At 34.9% G+C, this 21,633-nt stretch overlaps 1 protein-coding gene across 1 annotated transcript; it reads left to right on the top strand.

The window, feature by feature from the left end:
* Positions 1 to 2,836: 2,836 nt before the first annotated feature.
* On the top strand, positions 2,837 to 17,280 carry LOC128988659 (negative elongation factor A). Its single transcript, XM_054410157.1, has 11 exons — positions 2,837 to 3,078; positions 5,449 to 5,629; positions 6,062 to 6,147; positions 6,549 to 6,714; positions 7,657 to 7,848; positions 8,561 to 8,701; positions 11,628 to 11,725; positions 12,881 to 12,985; positions 13,927 to 14,026; positions 14,412 to 14,664; positions 14,767 to 17,280. Exons 1-10 carry the CDS (start codon positions 2,869 to 2,871, stop codon positions 14,645 to 14,647), a joined length of 1,515 nt encoding a protein of 504 aa, XP_054266132.1. The 5' UTR covers positions 2,837 to 2,868; the 3' UTR covers positions 14,648 to 14,664; positions 14,767 to 17,280.
* Positions 17,281 to 21,633: the final 4,353 nt, after the last annotated feature.

The raw sequence follows: 21,633 nt of genomic DNA on the forward strand, positions 1-21,633 counted from the left end.
CCGTCTCCGTCACTCTTCTCTTCTTTCTTTCCTTTCTTCTATTTTTGTTGTAATTTTTACTTGTTTTCGTTTTCCTACAGCTCAAGTTTACAGTAATACCAACAGATGAAAATCTTGTTAACACAGGTCTTAAGCATAAACTTATACATAACTCTGGTAAACATAACAAAGCATAACAGTGAATAAAATCCGGAATAGAGCCTGTTTCGATCAAAAATATAAATAATGTCATAAGTTTACCCCACGATTGCTGTTTACCCCTAGATAAAAATCACCCCCTTGTGTTGGTTAGTCTATGGTGGAACTCCCTATTTTGTGCACCCTCGTCAACAAATTCAATACATTTAGCAAAATAACCACTTAGAATGTAGATATATACATGAAACTTAAGAGAATATCCTAACATGCAAATTGTGCGTTTAGTGTTCCATTAAGTGAGCTGTCCAAACTACACCTTTTATAGATTACAGTATAATGTTTTGTGGTTAGTTATAATTTGTATGTTGTATCATGACTTGACTGCTATATAGTGCATATTTTTTTGACTGCTACCCTTTGTAGTGTATTCCATCTTAGGTTGGGCGTTTGTGTATTGTTAGCTGTAATGTGTTGGTTAAGTTTTTTTCACCTGAGGACGGGTTTAGATTCCAGATCCCGAAACGTTGTGTATTTTTTTACCATCGTAATGAAAATTGTCCGCAATAAAACCAATAAACATTTGAACAACATTAACTCACCATCAGCAATAATGAATTTCAAACTACGTGTTGTATTTAAATTTAAAATTAAATGCCACATATAAGACAAAGAACTGTGAGTGGCCGGAGGGAACGGGAACGTGACCGCTTGCAATAACCTCCCAATGTACTGTAGTACATTTGATGGATACACAGTGGCAGTACTATTATAGTCCGCGTGGTGCTGCATTCAACCTCAGACAAATTAACGTTAAAATGTTTACAGTCTAAACCTTCGCTAAATCATCACGATGTTGTCCCCTGGCACTGCGGAGTGGGGGAAGCAAAGCATTCTATTGGCTGAGGGAACACCATTACCGCAACGTTACGGTTTGTAGACACCGGCCTCGGTGGTCTAATGGATAACGTGCCGGGCTGAGGATCTGAAGGTACCAGGTTCGAATTCTCTCGGTACCACTAACTTTTTGTCTAAGATTTTTGCATTATCAGCAAGTTTGGTTAGTTTGGTTAGGTTATGACAGTTTAATTTGTTAATTAAAATATTATAAAATTCAATTTGAGCTATTATAATTTTAGAACTATTTTTTTTCTATTAGTAAACCTTGTTCGATTTTTCATTATCAGCAAGTTTGGTTGGTTTGGTTAGGTTATGACAGTTTAATTTTATAATTAATAAATTCTAAAATTGAATTCAAGGCATTTATAATTTTATTTTATGAACAGAACTATTTTTTTCGATTAGTAAACCTTCATTCGATTATTATTTTATATATTTTTTATATAATCAGCATGTTTGGTTGGTTAGGTTAGTTTATGACAGTTTAATTTTATAAATATTCATTTTTTAACTTATTGAAAAACTGCAGCATAAGGTATATGATATGCATGTAAAACAACGCGGGCTTGCTTGGACGCCGTCTAGAGGGGAGGTGGAGGGAGAATCATTTCCCCCACTCCGCAGCGCCAGGGGACAACATCGTGATGATTTAGCGAAGGTTTAGACTCCAGTAGAAAAGCAAAAGACTGGCTGAGTCAGTTCATAATTTTCACTCTTTGTTGCCATTGCCAGAAAAGGTTCGTTTACCTCATTTTCGGAATTCACCATACTTTCAGGAATTGGAAACTCCCAATCTGAAAACAGGACTGCGTGGACTTACAGTACATTCAGAAATTATATGTATTGACGAAATTATATTCGTCGATTCAATTCCGCCTTTTGTTATAGTCAGATCCGAAGATCATTTTAGATGAGAGGATCACGCATGGGATCACAAAATTCAAGATCAATGACATGTTTTACCACCGATTTAGGTCCTCTCATCCCTCAAGAAGGTCGGGATCCTAAATACACACATATGTACGACGTTGACACTGGAACCCAACCCAACCCAACAGTTCCACAGCGTATGAAACCAAATGTAGACAAAAAATGTAATGACATTAGGGAAATAGGGTCACATTGAAAACACCAACCAATTGGTCTCCTCTTTTAAGACTGTGACAGAAATTTGTGGGGACGAGAGCTCCGAGGAGTCAAATGAGATTATATTATTGAAAGTTGTAGTTATGATCGATTTTGAGCAACGTGTTTTCTAGTTTAGGTTAAAACAGGGATGGAAACAAAAATTAAGAATAAGAGAGTTGTTCTCCAAGGATCTAGCCGGTGTTCTTCGCCTTTTAAAGCCAGTTTCTCTACCATGGCGAGTTTAAAACGTGGCCGTGGTTTAGCAGAGCTTGTCGTGGTGGCACCTTTACGGGCACGTACTGAACATGTCAACCCACCTCAGTATTTTTGTAGTGGTGGGTTGTCGTCGTCTCTGATTTTGTACGTCTGTTAGATTGTTTTTCCCCTAATGCCAATCTAGGGTATAGCTTTTGGGGCGATTGCGATGTTTTAAATGTGCCAAAGCTAATGAATACTAAAAGTGTGAATAATGTCAACCCTTAAAATATCTTACTCCTAAGAATTACTACAATTAACAACCATGCCTCTATCTAAATACTATACAGCCGCATCTATTTGTATATAGTGCTTTATGCCGGACACCGAAAATGAATGCTTCAACGCTACGCTACAGATGGCTTTGCTGTTAACTTCGTTCGCCTCGTCCCGTTGCGACCGTCGCGTCGGCCGTCAATTTAGTTTTCTCAGTTCTCTCAAGGATTCAATATGGCTAATGTCAGAGACAGCGATACTTCCTTGTGGCTTCACAACAAACTGGGAACTTCAAATGATTCTTGGACGGGCGGTTCGATTTGTTCACAGTTAAATGCTGAAGTGTTAAGAAACATTAAGGACTGTTTCCCTGATCTCCAGACTCAAGTAAAACTCAAACTGTTGTTGTCGTTTTTCCACATACCACGAAGAAACATTGAGGAGGTGTGCCTTTTTGTACTTAATTTGACGAGTGTTTAATATAATGTATATCCAATCTCTTGAATTTTAAATAAAAATGCTCTTTATCGTCAATTAATGAGCTTCATATTGTTAACATAGCTCTCCATTCAAAACAACTGTAAAGTACGAAAAGTTTCTAAAGAATATATGCCTAGCCTATGCATCAATAGCATTAAGTTAACTTAAAGCCTATGCACTTAACTTATAGCCTATCAATGAAACATAGGCCTGATCAAACTTTGGAGAATACATTTTAAACCAGGCTATTAGCCTATTTGGCTCTATTCATGGGCCTAAATAATTAGGTATAACTTAGGGCCTAAGTTAGGCCTAGTTCGGTACTTTGATAGCCTATTGTAGCCTATGGACGCCACATATTTGAAAGCATACTGAGGCGGTTATGCTAGGTTGGGAGGTAGACTTCTGTATCTGTTGGCACAAACAACCGAATGAAAATATTGATTACCGTATTCGATTGTTTCATTCGATATATTGTTTGGTTTGTTAGGTTAGGTTTAGTACCTTATTACCTAAACTTAATAGTAACTTATTAGTACCTTACCTAACTAACCAAACGATATATCGATCGATATATTCGTTCGGTTGTTTGTGCCATCAGATACGGAAGTCTACCCAGGTTGGGTTATCATAAATATGTTTGTAGGACTTTCCTCGTTACGTTAGGAATTGAATGATATCAGATGAGTCATACTTTTTTTATGACTAACATAAGTAACCGCCGCAGTGCGCTGTATAAAGCTGGCCTCCGTATAATACCAAAGTAACCCTAAGTGTTCTTATCGTAATCACAAGACTTAGTGACACATGACTTGCAAACCTTATTACAGTATACATAACTTAGTTAACTTAACAACTAGTGGGGACTAACAAGTCCCCCCACCCCACGGGGTTAATCCTTCACGGACGGGTGACAAATATATCCGCCTAAGTCTTTGGCGATAAAGGACGGGTGGCGGATATATCGTCTTATGGTTTTTGATGTTCCGGATATATCTGCCAAATGCATTCACATGGTGGAATTTACTCAGGCTATGGTCAAGCCTTCTCTACAGACAGACTGGCAGGTGCTTGAGCAGTAACCAGATGTTTCGCGGTACCAAGGCGCCACTTTCCTGCTCTCTCCCGCGCCTACCCCTCTTCCGCGCCTCCCCCTCTCCAGCGCATCACCCACCTCTCCTACGCTCCCCCCTCGACGTTTCGCGCTCAACACTACATTGTCTTTATTTATTTGTTTACATACCTATTGTTCTTTATTTATTGCCTAACGTTGTCATGGTCATATCTTCAAAGACGGGTGGCGGATATATCCGGTGCTTTTCTACTCATCCGCAGACGGGTAGCGAATATATCCGCATAATTAAAAACGAGTAACAAATTATTTTGACAGTAGGCTATGAAGTGGTCCATTGTGTTATTTTATGTATAGGCTACTTCTATAACAAAACACAAATGAGGAAAATTAACTTTAATTTTTTCTTATAATTTTTCCCTGTTCTATGTCATGATTTTGCCCATCCGGGAAGGGTTAAGTTTTTAATTTATAGTTAATAGAATAAAAAGTTAATATTTGTGTTTCATTAATTCATTTAGAGGCTCCAGGCTTCTAGTATTAAATTCTTGTCACTTGAAATGGGACAGTTCCATAGAGAATCAACAATAAGTTTGGCTAACCGATGAAACATCAGTTCAATAAAGAAATCGTAGCCTATTGTAAGCTATATCGTTTTAATGCAATCAAAAAATCACACCAGGACTGAATAGGCTTATGAATATTTTAAGCCATAAGGTAAACCTACCAATTAGGCTACCGAACACTCGCCAAATACGGAACGCACCAGTTTTTGCCTCAAATTATAAGCATCTGCTTCATTTTATCAATACCAACTGAAGATTAATCTATTTGTGGACATTTTATCTGTCCGCAGACAAATGGGTCTGTATATCGTTATTGATTAACTTACTAGATTCAGTGAGCCTTACTAGATTGGCCATACTGTCCTACAGTTTTGGCGAATTCCTTTAAATTGTTGTCTGTTTTTTTAAGAAAACGATCGACTTCCTTATAGGCTAATAATGATACACTGCTAATTTGTGATTAAGAACAGTTTTTAATGTTATGATTTATATATGCTGCTTTCATTTAAAACCATAATAAATAGGTAGAAACTAACTTATTGTAAAATTAATCCTCTCAAAAGTTGGTTTTACCAAACAAAACTCACCAGTAAAACAAGCTTAAGTGCAACAACAGAAAGAAAAGTTTGCTTGCTGTGTCTATTGTCAATCACCTGCTGCTTATCTTGTTCTGATGTTGCCTAAATTTTATTTTAGTGGCGTGTTGAAATGGAAGAAATTCTTGAGGTAGCTATGGTAGACAGTGAGCAGTGGGTGTCAATGCTAGCTGAAATGATGAGGACAATACCCAGTGCTGGCTGTTTTAATGATGAAATTAGTGAAAACGAAGAAAATCGTCGCATATTTTCGGATCTAGTTAATGATCTGCGGAAATTAGGTAAGTTTTTTTAGTATGTAAAAAATAGTTGATAAGCCTTGGTAGGCTACTGTAAGGCCCTACACATTTTCTATAAATGGTTTCTCATCAGCTGCATTTGAATTATTGTGGCTTCACAATCAATAAAAAAATATATAGCCTACGGTATATGTCTCTTTCAAAATTTCGTTTTAATAGCCTAAGTCAAGAATAGACCTAGGCTTAATAATTTTTCATTTAACAATGCCGTGATTCTGGTTCCGCAATTTAATACAAGAATTTCAAACCCTTTTCAAATTATGCTTGTGATTAGATACGAAAAATGTCACCAATTTTTATAAACAGGCTCTAAGAGTAATTTGTTTGAATTCTAGATAGGCCTATTAGTTGTAGTCTTGTTTAATCTCTTACCATTTACTTTTAAACTTATAAAATTGTTACTTTTTGTTACAGTGAGGAAAAATGTGGACCTTGGAATGCTGCCGCTGGAGTGCCACTACTTGAACAAGTCAGCTTTAATCAGTGTGGTGGGACAGCAGGTAGATCAAATAATAGTGTTGTATAGGTGCTTCTTTTAGAAAATATTACAGTACTGTCCAACTAATTCAGGCCTTGATCAAGCTCCCATCGCAGTTAATCGAGCTACGAAATAAATGAAACCAAAAATATTAATATTAGTAAACATTGAAAATAGAGGTGAACAATACGATGAGAGTTATCATTTTCAAAGCCCCTCCTTAGTTCGCGTCCGAACTATATAAAAGTGTGTTTAAATTTCAATTGTTTAAGCCTGGTTGATCGACCAAAGATTTTGTCATCAGCCAATAAGTGATTGAGTAGGTTTAAGTTTTATAAATTAAGATTCACAATTAATTTAGATACAAAATTTGAATATTGCTTGTGATTGAATAGTGAAATGGACTCCAATTTTCTTTTCCAGCCCGTTCTTCCGAAGCACTTTACGTTAAAACGAAAGCCTAAGTCTGCAGCTCTGAGGGCAGAACTGCTGCAGAAGTCGGCTGATGCCATGAGCAACATGAAGAAGAGCACAGCCCCCACTGTACCTGTCAGGTCTCGAGGGATGCCTAGGAAAATGACTGACACCAGTAAGATCACAAATATCAACCTGTCAAATATTAAGTTACGAGTTAAGCTGGTAATATGAGATATTGAAATTGTTACACAAAAAGGGGGGTAAGTCAGTTTTTGGAGTAGATTTTTTCGGACATCTTTTTTTTCTCAGTAAATAGTTGAAGTTTAAGGGACATACCTGTTCAAAGAGATCTACAACAGTAGGTTTTTACACTATTTTAATTACTGTCATCTTAAAATACACAACTATATTGAAGATAGTTCTTTTCTAAACTATTCAACAATGGTTTTTTGAACTTTTATCTTTACCACTGTATAAAATATGAGTGTCTGCTCCATTACATTCTGTTAGCCAAGCTGGGCCAACTAACCACGCCACAGCTGACAAATTTCTGTTGCGTAGCTTACTTACTCATCCGTTTGAATGTTTGTGATGATTTCAGTTTATCCGAATTTTAGTTTAACAGGGTTCGGTTTAAATGAGTGTACTGTACTACTGTAGCCTACTTATTTTTTAATAAATCTATCAGGGCTGTGCATAATTATCGGAATACCCAATTGTATATCTACTCTATCCAGCGATCAATGCACAGGTTTGCTATAGGCTACTTGGCAGATCCACATTGGCCAAGTGCTGGGCTTAGTGAAATCACGGATAGTGAGAATTATTAATTGACCTTCTCATCAATGAAAAAAACCATAAAATCCAAGCAGCAGTTAAGCTTCTTACTTATGTTACTTCGATAATGTAAATAGAATAAGTGTTTGAGTATAGTTAACTTTATGACTAGACACAGTACACAAGTAATTTTCATGAACCGTGTGTATGCAAAATTGTGCAAACCGGAACCATCCATAGGAAGGTCTAACTTTATAGGTGGATGGATTACATTGAGAGTTATCAGTAAAAAAACAATTGTCAAACCAATGTACATCCAATGGATGTTGTTTTGCAGCCCCATTAAAGGGTATCCCCAGTCGAGTGCCGACGGGTGGGTTCAGATCACCTTCACTCAACAACCCTCTTCTCTCAAGACCCTCTCTGTCTCGCACACCTGCAGGCCGCAAAGACGGAGGAATAAAGCTACTGGACATCAATGAGCAGCCTCTGGGCTACGCTCAGGCAAAGAAGAGGAAACGAATGCAAGGTTGGTGGGAACTTTTATTAAATAATGAATAGTTGGTTTATTTAATTTATTGTTTTTGTAAAGTGAAAGAGGATTTATTGGTTGTAAGTCTGCAAACCTTGTTTTCTGATATTTATTTCTTTATTTAGACTTTTATTTAACGATGTAAAATGCTTAAACAAATGTTATTACGGTACTAGAAATTTTTAATATTACTTTTATTAATAAGCATTTTTATGACAAACTATTTTATGTAAGAGTTAATATCATCTTTTAAGTGCCAAATCATAGTTCTGTAGATGCTATCTTCCTCTGTAGAGGTCCCAGGTTCAAATCCTGCCAAATCACCAATGGATTTTATCCAAGTAATAATGCCGCAACCCCTAGGTCTAGCCTGAAGTACTGTATTGTGAAAAGCAATCCCAGGCTCGTGCCTAGCGTCCCGGGACAAAAAAAATCTTACCTCTTAGACAAGTTCAGTCAATTTTAGTCATTGAAATTAACTAGACGTACACATTTACTCTTTTCGTACTAACTCTGAAGTAGAACTGACATTTAATATTTCTTGGAAAACGCGAAAGCTGTCCTCATGAAAACCACTCTAAGAGTTGATGAAGTTTATTTAGATTTCTATGAAATACAATAGCTGCAAATATTGTTATTGAACCGTTTGTACAGTCTAATCTAGTGTTTGAGTGGTTTGTTTGTGAGTATCTTGCTGGTTTGTTATCAGAACTGGAGGAGGCTAAACGAGCTGCAGAGGCGGCTCAGGCAGCTACCCCCACCACCACTGGAGGAACACCGGACTACGCTGCGGGGCTCACAGCTCTCAACCCAGCGACACCTCAGCCTGTCTACACTCCTACCACTGCACGTGAGTCCAAATACTTCCTTTCTTTAAATTTAGGCATACTGTTTAAATTTTTAATGATGGAGTTTTTTAACCACACCCCCCCCCCCCCCCACCCTCCCCATGACCAATGTGTCGTCAAGTGGTGTGATTGTAAAAAGATGAACTTTATTTTATGTTTTGAATAAAAAAACTTAGGCCTTACAATTACCCCAAATTTGTATGTAAAATCACTCCAAAAATGATTAGTTCGTAGGGTAATATCATACGTAAATTTTGTTTATGTTCACACCAACCCCACTTGACCCTGTGTGTGCAATAATTCAAGAAATATTTCTATGACCAATCACCTGAACTAAAGTATAGTTTTACAGTCAAAATTATAATCATTAATCCACTATAATATGTGTAAAATAATTTAAATAATTAAATGTGTTATTATTTAAAATACTTAAATTCGAGTGTGTCATATTTGAAGTTCAAATGAAATATTTTTTTATTTAGATAATATTACTGTGATGCCCTAGAAAGAATCCCCTGTTCAAGAACCGGGTCATTTTCTTAAGATAGTTAAACTTTGATGTTTGAATCTTATAATGGGTTTTGTGGAAATAAAAAATGCTGTGATAGTAGGCCAAACTACCTGTTTATGATAAGCTAGAGGTGAATTATATAATAAGAGTAAGTTTTTATCGTTAAATTGCACCAAAAAAATGTGTTTTTTTTAGATTTTGTAACCTTTATTTGTATACTTTTTGCACTTTAAAAATTCTCATTTTATTCTAACAATAACTATTTTAGATAAAATGTTAAGTTAGTTTTAAAATATTCAATATCCTTCCAGTTTTGATATTTCTTTATGAAAAGACGGATTTGTTTGCCTATAAGTTACTCATAATTATTATGTCTTTCATTTAGGAATCAATCCTTTCCTTACCTCTCCTTTGATGTTGCCATTTACATTCCAAGCAATACAGAAGAATTGTAAGTAGGCCTACTTACCTTGCTTAAGATAATAAATCAAAAATATAGTTTTGATATAGGCCTAGGTAGTTTTGATTGAATAGCTGTTTTTCCTACAAATATGGCGTGGTTATAAAAGCCAAAGTTGTTTTTAACTAGGTAATCATAAATAAAAAGGAAATTCTAAAAAAAAAATGCATTGTAAATATATATGTTTTGTGCTATGTGTAATGTTGACTCATTGACGACAACATACGTGTCTAACCCGTTACCACATTTTAGTGTGAGATAGTTGTACAGCTAACCGATTGGCCCTCAAGTAGTACATCTTCTAACCTACAAGCTCTGTTGTCATCGTGTGCTTATATTGGCAATTTACCGGTTCGGCCGACGGTGGCATGGTGGCTCAGTTGGCTAAGGCATTGCACTGAGGAGTGTAGGGCTGTGGCCTTTCTACAAGCGCGGGATCAAATCCCATACGTGTGCAATCCATATTGAGCTTGCTAATATGTAGCTTAGCTGGCGGGAGAGGCCTACCTTAAATAAACACTGTCCAGGCTTGGATGGGTGTTGACAGCATAAGTGAGTTTTATAGGGATTACACACAACACCTGTTTTGCTTCTTTTTACTTAGGTTAGAGGAGGAGGATGCAGATTTTTGGCTTTTATTTATTTTTTAACTAATTTGGGTAGGTGAGTGTTTACTTATAGTGCTCACCTAACAATCAATAGCTTGCCGGATCGATCCTGAGAAAAGTTTGTAGCTTTTTGATAATCCAAAACAGGGCCCTGCTGTTCTTGAAAATTGGGCTTTAATGATCCTGACTAATGAAACATCTGATCTTAGTCAGTAACAATGCTACACAGATCATCTCACTCCATTCTACACTCATCCTTTGTCCTTCTCTTATTTGGGTTAAAATACACACCTTTGTCAAAATAATTTCTTTAAATTATCCTGTGGGCACTCTTATTGAATAAACAAACCAAAACGTTAATTGGTGGGTAACTTCCCCTTTGTGTTAAAAATACCAAATACCATTTTCTACCTTAGGAGGGTTCTCCTGTCACGATAACCCCACGGTGTTTGACCTTTGTTAAGTATTTATTCATATTTTGTAAATCACAATTATTTTGAGAGTAGGCTAGTATTCTATTTATTTGAAAAATAAGTGTGATTCAGCAAGAATCAGTAATATAGGTCTAGGCCTAAGCAGTTTAAAATTGAATTCACATTTTCACTTCTCTTATCTCTTCAAGCCTATTAAATCTATAACAATGAACCAAGTTATGCTTAGTTTTATGGCAAGGTCATGTGTTGATACATCAACTAAATCCATGTATTTATTGATTGTACACATAAAAACCAACAATCACAACTTTCTCCTTACCATTAAGTGATTTTTCACCTTTCCTGTTAATTAGTGATGGGCGGATCCAATAAAATGTCGGTGCAGGATCCGGATCTTGAAAAGTTTAGATCCGGGTCCAGATATGTACTGCCATAAGAACAGGTTTTAAAAACGCTGGCTTATTGAGCAGAGGCTAAAATAACTGTTATTGGTAGAGTGGTCAAAACTCAAAATGCCGCTAAAATACAAAGTAAAAACACCTATTAGTTTGTGTTCAAGGCCATTTCCCCCAAAAGTGCCTAGCTCTGCCAAACGAGCTCAAACCCTGCCAAACACGCCGGAAAGGTTTGTTCAGTGCAAAAAATCTCCTTAGTAGACTGATACCTGAGTTTTAAATGTACTGAAATTGTTAAATGCTGCATTAGCGGAGTTTCACTGTAATGACATTGTTACCAACAAAAGTCTTTCTGTTTTACATTTTTGGCAAGACTGGTCTTTTCTGTTACATCGTTTCTTACACTGAGGGCTCTTTCTCTTACATTGTTCCTAACACAGCCAGTCTTTACTTTTTACAGCGTTGGTACCAATGTGATCTTTTCTGTTACATTGTTGGTAATACTGTGCTGACATTTCAGCTGGTACAACAGCCGCTGGGCTCAAGACTGATCCTTCCAACAACCAGGTTGCCGAGACTGTCACTGTACCAGCCTCCCCAGCTCCTCCCGTGGTCCATGTAAGTACCTCCTTCATTCAGCATAGTAGTCAACACTAAAAGGGTTTAACACAGATTCTTCTGCTGGTGTTTATATCTCTCAAAATCCTCTTATTGTTTTTTTTTTCCTTTTTTCTTTTTTTTTTTGTTGTCGGTTTTTGTAACTTTTGCTGAACTAGACCCTTAGCTTCATTTTACCATAGACTAACCAACCCAAGTAGACTTCTCATCCCATTGTAGATTTTGAAGCTCGCTTTACGTGTCTAGTTCATGTACGGTGACACTGGGTGCTAGTGTCGATGAAATTTTGTTTCTACTATTTTAGGGCTAATTTCTTGATATGTGCTTTACTGTTTGGTTATATAACTAGAGGACAAGCTATTTTTTAGGATTAGATCGGTTTTTTTTTTGTTGTTAAACGAGGTTTTAAATGCCTGAAATAACAAGAAACAAATTGTAAACAAAACGCGACCTCTACAGGACACCGTACAGAACTAACAATAAAATTGTTTTCAGCTGTTCAATAAGGATGAGAAATCTACTAAGGGAGTATGTTTTATCTATAATTCTACATACATTTGTAATTTTCTCCCCCTATACATAGTATATGGAAGAAGTATTGTTTATGTAAAAATTGTTGCGTTAAAGTTTTGGAGAGTTATTCCTTTCGGATCCCTCCAGACCCAAAAAAGTGGTTTTCAAAGTGATGGCTGTGTGTGTGTTTGTCTGTTTGTATAGAATTAGTTGTGTACAGTGCCACAGACTACACTCGTGGTCTGAATTTGATTAAATTTGTTATGTGAGCACTTACTCTATAGTAAAAGTTATATCCAGAAATCTTTTAGAAATTTTGATTTTTAATGGTGATTTTACAATAAAAACCCACAAAATAACAGAAAAATCGGTTTTCTACAAAAACGGCTAACGATTTTGATTGGAATATAGTATGGTCTTTAAGTACGCCAAAAACATCTCATTGCCCTAAAATTACTTCGTATAGGAAATAAAAATAGGGGTTGGTGTTGATTAACCAATCCATAAAGAAAACTTTGTTAAAATTTTAGTTTAGGGAATAGATTTATTATTTAGGTATCAATATCGGTTTTAAGAATTGATAAATTTTTGTATCAACACATCTCTAGCTATTGTACAATGATGCTGATTTAATGGTTACAGACGACAACAACGACTGTGCCAGTGGTCCAGCTACGGCAGCCCCAACAACACACTATTGTAGCCAAAATACCAGCTTCCACAAACAAACCCAGCCTCTCTCTGACGGTGAGTTGTGAACTAGGTGCATTCTCAGTTACTGATATCAAGGGTCCAAACGACATATTAGCATAGACAATCCGACAGCAGTGCTGCGGTTAGCACATGTTCTGGCGTCCACCGCTAGTAGTGCACACCGCTGCAGCACCGCACAGCAGGAGCAACGACGGCAGCGAATCAAACCGAGCACGCTCTAGCGGCACATCGCGGAACCTTCCTTTGACAGTCTATATTTATTCTATTTGGCTATGATTTTAGTAATGTCCAATTTAAGCATTTATTTGCTATAGATATCAGATTGATTAACTTATAACTATTCTTTTATTACCTTAAGAGCCTAGACATTCTAACTCTTTAAACAAAGAACAACAAAGAAAATTTCTATTCTCACAGTATGCTCGATATTTAAATTACAATCACTGTGGTGTTTAAAAAAATATTTTGAGATGGTAAATAACTCTTCAGCGGCTGTTTGAAATGAACGAAATTTACATTGCCCTTATAGCGGGCAAATCCAAGATTAGCTTCCATGGACTCCCTTGGAGAACAACTCAAAACTACAAATACATTTCTAATCTCACAGTATACTAGGTGTTAAAATTATAACCACTTTGATATTTAAAAAAAAATATTTTTGGACGGTAAATAACTCTTAAGCAGCTGTTTGATACTATCCAAGATGGCCGCTAGCTTCCGAGGACTCTTAATTACGTAATTTAGAAATAAAACACAATTACTTTTATACTGAAATATCCAAAATCCTATTGATGTAGGGAATTGTAAAATAATTGAGTCAGTAAACTGCATTTACTGTCATCCCACTCAACTTATTTACACAAGACTAATTTTTTACTCTTACTGCGAGTCCCTCACTGTTGCAAATGTGTCAATCGATATCAATTGTAATGCTCTCACTGGACTAAGCTGTAATTTGTATATTTTACTTGCAGAGAGAGCACATGCTCGAAGCTCAAGACATGTTTAGGACTTCCAACAAAGTTACAAGGCCAGAAAAAGCCCTCATCTTGGGTTTTATGGCTGGATCTAGAGGTAAGGAAACAATTAAATAATTTATTAATTCTTATTCCGCACTTTACTTTACAAGTTAGTAACCGATTCTAGAATCTTTTATGTCAATAGTTAATTTTTTATATGTCCATTGAATACTATAAAATTGTTACTAGTGCTATGTAGATTATTAAGAATAAACAACTGTGAAAAACAAAATCCCTAGTAGTCATTGAATTTATCTACTAATAATTAATAAACATTTATTAGAGATAAGAATTTGAAACCATGTTTGTTGAATCACTTTGATTCAACATCTATATATTTCATAGTAAAGTTAAACTATTGTTAAGAACAGTGATTCATAGGCTAACACAATGCTTTTGAGTCTCTATTGTCTAATACGAATGGTGTAATTGTTATCTAGACAACCCGTGCCCACAGTTGGGTAATATAGTTACCATAAAACTGAGTGAGAACCAAGAGAACGTGAAGCAGCCTGATGACACGTACCTCACCATGTTGGTGGAGACTCACTTCCAGATGAACTACAACACTGGGGAGTGGAAGAGGATACAGAAGTACCGGGAGTTGGACATCCCTACACAGACAGCTACCACCGTCGCCACCACCCCTACGGCTGCGGCCACACCCACCACATAACAGAGCGCCTCGCTCAGGTAATCAACTCATAGTTGCCGGAATTCTCTTTTATTTCTCTATAAATAAAATATCATGCATACCTGCAATCTCAGCAGCTGACATGTTTGTTTATGTTACAGGTTATCCAAGTCTGCCTAGTAAAGTGTTCCTAAGAGGATTATCTACCTTAACAATTGGTAGATGTAGAAATTGTTTGCTGAGTACTTCCATGTAGACTTCAGTTTCCCTTGTTAAAACCTGTAAATTTTATGTTTTTATTTAGTCAAGTGATAAGTTTTAGTATTCATGTTTGCCAAAAGTTTGGTTGTATTTCTTGTCAAGACTATGAATAATTACTTTTATACAATCGATATACATTTTTTAATGAATTTATAAGGCAGTCACACATGAAATACAGATGCAAGAATCGTTGTGAATAGTCTTCATGTAGATTTGAGATATTGTTTATTTTATATAGATTTTTACGTCATTACTTTTGGTTCAAAGAACAATAAATCATAGATTTAAATTTTTTTAAGTTCTCTTTGTAACTCACTTGGGTGAAGGGTCTTTCAACTGAATTAAAAGTTGTCACATTATGTTGTACCTATAAATTAATTCTAACTCTATGATCTTGATCTTATTATTTTGTGATACACCGTCCTTATTTTTTATGTGAATATTGAGTGATGATAAACTTGTTACATGCATATTAAAAACGGTGGTAAAGTGTTTTCATAAAATATCATACACTTTAAAATAAAATACCTTATGAAATACCTCGGTATTTATTTTATCGATGAACAATGGATGCCTGACATTCAGTTGAAAAGGAATCGTCCTAGTTTACTTCATTGTTTTTATAGAATCAGCTTGAGTTAGGCCCAGCGCACACGGTGTGACTGTTTTACAACAACTGTTGCAAACCAGTTGCATCTGGAACCAGTTTGCAACTGAAACAAAACTTCTGTCCGCACACGGTGTGACTGTTTTACAACTACAGTTGCGTCTATTGTGCAATCAGTGGAGTGCAAATTTAGTGCAGTTACGTTGTTTAAGGCCTTAAGTGCGCTTACTACATCGGACTCAGACGAAGAAGACGTTATTAGCTATTATCAATACCGAAGACAGCGAAGGGTACTGAGAGAGCATTGGGTTCACCCTTATTTGAGCAAGAATGTTAGTACTAGGCTGTTTGTAGCAGCTAGAGCTATTCGGATAGGAAATTATAAACACTAAAAACACTATACGGCCGTCAAAATTCCACCAAAATACCCCCAAACACCACAAAAACACCCCGTGGTCTCGTGCAACTGAAGTCTGCAACGCAACTGCAACGTCGGGCCCACGGTTGTATGTGACTGGTTTCAAACTTTTTTTGAAATCGCATACAACCAGTTGCGTCGTGTGCGCCTCCCCATTGCAATACATTACCAAAGTTGTAAAACAGTCACACTGTGTGCGCTGGGCCTTACATGTTTGGTCGTAATGAATTAATGTGGTTAAATTATAATTTAATGTGTTACTTAAAAATACTTACCACAGATAGAATTTTGATTTTGACTGACCTAGAAATAACAGTGCCGTTTTATGGTACTGCTTGGACAAAATGTGGTAGGCTTTATCCCACCAATTGGTAAAATATCTGATGTTATCTCAAAGGGTAAGTTGTAATTACTTAGTTATAAAGCCTTCACAACTTTTGATGTAAGTTATATGGGTTTCAATTATCGTGTCCTAAAAAAACAGTAAAGGCACTTGTATGTGTCATTTTTAGGAATAACACACTAATGAACTTGAGCCAAATAGTTAGCATTTATATAAACATTTCTCCATTGTCTCTTGTATTTGTTGGTGAAAATTACGTATATACAACCTTTTAGGTATTTTTGAACAAGTAGTTTGATAAACATGAATTAGCAATATACTGGTCTTAATTTAAATTTGCAATAAATACAAAGGAGTGAGTAGCTTAATTTTTGAGCCGAGCTTTAAGAGCTCAAGAGATCAAGCATTAAGTCAAGAAGTAATTCCGAGCCCAGCTGTTATTTTGTGATTGAAACCTCAATGAAGTTTGGGTGATTTCTTTCATCTCAGTTCCTCGTTTCATTAAATTCTTCTGTACTTAAAAATGATATGTAACCGTACATCATAATTGCAATTTGTAAAAGAATTGTGACAAATTATCTTTTATATGGCATTAAGACATTATACACAAACGCTCGGCTCGGAAACAGCTTAGCCTGATCATAAGTCTCAGGCTCACACATCCCTAACACAAACTAAAACCACTCTTATTGTTCTTCATTCACTTTCTTCAGTAAAGTCTGAATAACTAATACCAGAAACTATAGAAGAAATACATAACAATAGCAGTAATAGTTTAAAATACTTCACCACAAAATCATTGTAATGCACTTCATTATCGTACTAGGTAAAAATTTGTTTTGACAAGTTAATTAAGCATTTTAACAGTAAATGATAAAATTATTAATTTGACCATGTATTAGGCCTTTTATTGTAACTTGACGAATATTTTATTTCCATCCATATTATCTCCGATCAATTAGGATATCATATAAACTTTTGTGAGAAACAATAATATTGTAAGATTTTTGTTAGTAAAGATTTATTCTAAAGATGCTTAGGATAAATAATATGATATTTTTGTTGTTATTTATTGGAATAAATATTTTTTTATTTGTAACATCTCTTATCATTTTTACCTAAGATTCTTTCCATTTGGCCTAGAACAAATGGAATAGTGATATTACCTAATATCTTCATAAAACAGCCATAAGCATGGCAAATTTCAAAAATTTGTGTTCCATACATAATCATTTAAAATCATCCATGGTAGTTTTTCCTTGGAGGATAAGTCTCAAGATTGAAGAAAACAAGAAATACAAAAAATTAAAAGTTAATGACTTATTTTGAAAAGAATTGTGACTTATTTAATTGATTTATTCGTGGACTGTAGTGATTGAAAATAGCACCTTGCTGAATAATGTAGCACTTAAATGTCTCAATTTGAAACTGATGACATAAGACATATTTTATTTACACAATACGTTCTTTATAAAGTACATTTCATACATAAGAACAGGTGTTTCGTCATAGTGATGTATTTTATAGTAAAATTAATAGTTAAAATAATTTAAATAAACTCATGTAGGATATCAGAGAATTTTATCTACATTATAGGGTTCTCCAAAAATTCGTCAAGTGAATAGTAGGCTTTCTCAATTATTTTATCTTTTATTTTATCTTTGAATTGAGTAGCATTTAAATTTTTAAGATACAGGGGTAATTCATTGTACAATCTAAGTCCCATATATTGAGGGCTGTTCCTAAAAGTCGTCAATTTGTGATGTGGTAATCTGAAATTATATTTATTCCTTGTATTATAATTATGTGTAAAATTATGTGTATAATTATGTGTAAATTTGACTACATCTGACAAATTTTCCTTAGTGTTATGTATCCAATTTAGAATTTCATTTAAGTATAATCCAAAAATGGTGTGAATTCTAAGATTTTTAAACAGGTTTTTACATGATTTTCTCCTTCTTGATTTGGTTAAGATTCTAATAATTTTTTTCTGTAAAATTAGTAGGGATTTGACTTCTGTTGACACTCCCCACAGTATGATTCCATGCCTCAAGATGGATTCAACGTATCCATAGTAAACTGTGATACATGTATCCTGAGGTACACAGTTTATCAGGTGAAAGAAAGCAAAAGAAATAGATCTTAGTTTGCCTTTCATCTTATCTATGTGAATCTTCCAATTAATATGAGTATCAAGCAATACACCCAAAAATCTATGAGATTCTACTAAATTTGGAATTTTATCAAGAATTACATTGTTTTTTAAAGAAAATTTAATTATATGAGTTTTGTCAATATTCAGCTTTAAACCATTATCTGTAAACCAATTTTTCATACAATCCAAAGTGTTTTCTATTGATACAATTAAGTTATTTACTGAATCCTCTCTTATGATTGCTGTTGTATCATCAGCAAATAAGATTAAATCTCTGCCAATAGCTTTTGGAAGGTCATTAATAAAGATCAGGAAAAAAAGAGGGCCCAATATTGACCCTTGAGGTACACCACAATTAGATAAATTCCAGTTTGACATATGTTTCACACCGTTTTTGGTCACTATTGTTCTATACTTTCTGTTCTGTAAATAAGAGTCTAATAAAGAAAAACTTTTACCCTTTATACCGTAGTCTTTTAATTTAGAAAGCAAAATTGAATGATCCACACAATCAAAGGCTTTAGACAGGTCACAGAAAACACCAGCAGTAGTTTCAGACCTGTCCAAAGCCTTTGTAACATCATTGATAAATTCAATCAGTGCACTGTTGGTGCTGAATGTCTTTCTAAACCCAAACTGTTTTTCATAAAACAAATCATTGCTGTTAAAATAGTTTACTAGCCGGAAATTGATAACTTTTTCAAATATCTTTGAAAAATTACTTAAAACAGATATTGGGCGGTAGTTATTTATATCGGTTCTAGCCCCTTTTTTGTATATCGGAGTAATATGAGAGTATTTCAATTTTTCCGGGAAAATACCACATTCAAAACATTTATTAATTATATCTGAGAGGGGTTCAGCAATTTTATTTGCTACTGCTTTGATGAGTGAAATTGGAACTTCATCCCAACCCACCGATGTCTTATTTTTCAAAGAAAATATTATTTTTAAAATTTCATTTTTGTTGGTTGGTTCAAAGTTGTACAGTGAACACCCCTTTATATCCACAGATATTTTCATATTTGGATGGACACCCTTTACAATAGGATTTGGCAAGTTTAAGCTATTAACAACATTCAAAAAAAAAGAATTAAAAGTTTTGGCAACAACATTTTGGTCTTCAATTAATTCATTATTAGAGACTTTTAATGAAATATGATTGCCACAACTATCCTCTTTTCTAATGCCTAATTCGTTATTTACAACTTTCCACATAGCTTTTGGTTTATTTAATGCATTATTTATATATTTGCTGTTAGACATTTTTTTAGAACTGTTTACAACTTTACGAAATATCTTTTTATAAATAAGACTTTACATAGTTAAGAAAAATTGGGTCTGTACTGGTTTTGGCTTGCCAATGCAACTCACGCTTTCTTTTGCTAGAAACCTTGATACCTGTTGTTACCCAATCCAATATAACAGTTTTTATCTTAGATTTCTTTTTTACAGCCTTTAGTGGGAAATAATGATTCAACTGCCCTATAAAATAACTCAAAAAATGGTTGTAACTATCATTAACATTACAATTATCCAAACATAATTGACTTTTGTCAATTTCAAAAGTTTTTACATATTCGTTCATAGCATTTTCACTAAAAGTTCTTCTATAAATAACCTTTTTGTTGTTGTGATTTATCAGTTTGTTAGGTAGATTTATAAACAGTGCATTATGGTCAGATACACAAAGACCAATATTATATTTACAGATAACCTTGAGTTTTGTTTGAGTCGCAATGTTATCAATGCAAGTGCGAGAGTTACCTGATATTCTTGTTGGTTCATTGAAGTTAAGATTAAATCCATTACATTCAATAATATCATAGAATTTTGAAATTAAGTTGTTACTTTTGAGAATATCTATATTGAAATCAGAGGCCAGTATGATAGATTTAGTTTTGTTTTCATTTTTTAATTGACAGATAATATAAAACCAATTATTTCAAGAAAAATTTCTGTTACAATGTCACGACATAGACTAACCAATACCAGTAGACTTCTCATCCCATTGTAAATTTTGAAGCTCGTTTTTCGTGTCTTAATTCACACTGATTACCAGTGTCAAACAAATTTTGTTTCTATTATTTTAGGGTTAATTTTATGATGTGCTTTACTGTTAGGTTATACAGGGTGATTGATATAAGTGTGCCAGCTGTTTTATTCGAAAGTTGTAAGAGATATCAAAAAATGTTAAACAATTGTAACTTTATTTGAAAAACTTACAACTTGGTTAGGTAGAACCGCCATTTTTCCAATATGGCCGCCAACTTTGATTTTTCTTATGGAAGACCCGATATTTTATGCATTTTTTAGAAAGTAAATGCCATTTAAAAACGTTTTTATTCATGGCATCTATATAAATAAAATTAGAGTTTTGTCTGTACATTGCTTAGAATAATGAACTTTTTGGTTATTTTTACATTTCATAGGTCAGAGAAACCGAATCAAACCTTATCTCAATTTCTGTCTGTCTGTCTGTCTGTCTGTCTGTCTGTCTATCTGTCATTCTCTTGGTAACGCTAAAATACGCACTTTATTACAACTACTCCTCAATAACTATAGCACTGTCCCGCCTGAAACTTATTTTCCAAATACTATACATATATGAGATGGTTTTAGACGTATTTCATCGAATATGAGACAGTTAGATATTTAACAGTAAACCCTTGAAAATCAAGTTTTTGTCGATTTTTGACGTGGAATTTCTGGAAGCCCATGTTAACCTTATGAGAAATGAAATTATTGAATCTTAACAGCTGTTTCAATTAAACAAGTTGGTTCTGTTCTGTGATGTTCAATAGCATTAAAGTTACAAGGATTACCAACAGGGTGCAGCACTAGCACTATTATTTCTTTTACATTTATGACAACAGCTAATTTGCAACCTGGAGGCGAGTGAGCGTAGCGAACGAGCTAACCTGAAGGCAAGTGAGCGTAGCGAACGAGCTAACCTGAAGGCAAGTGAGCGTAGCGAACGAGCTAACCTGAAGGAAAGTGAGCGCAGCGAACGAGCTCCAACATACAGGTGAGTGAGCGTAGCGAACGAACTTCAACCAGGACGTGATTGAGCCATGCAAACGAGATCAGATAGTAAAAATAAAAGTAAGCCTACCGTTATAGGATCGACCGGCAGACACAGAGGTAATTTAACCTTTTATTGATTGTCATACCGATCCGGAACAACAAAAAACAACATAAAATGAAGCTATGTATAATAGTTTGGCCAGCATATCTTAAA

Source organism: Macrosteles quadrilineatus, unplaced genomic scaffold (assembly GCF_028750875.1).
Source record: "Macrosteles quadrilineatus isolate MER2022 unplaced genomic scaffold, UCM_ALF_1.0 Scaffold_1__1_contigs__length_201487025, whole genome shotgun sequence".
Taxonomy (NCBI): domain Eukaryota; kingdom Metazoa; phylum Arthropoda; class Insecta; order Hemiptera; family Cicadellidae; genus Macrosteles; species Macrosteles quadrilineatus.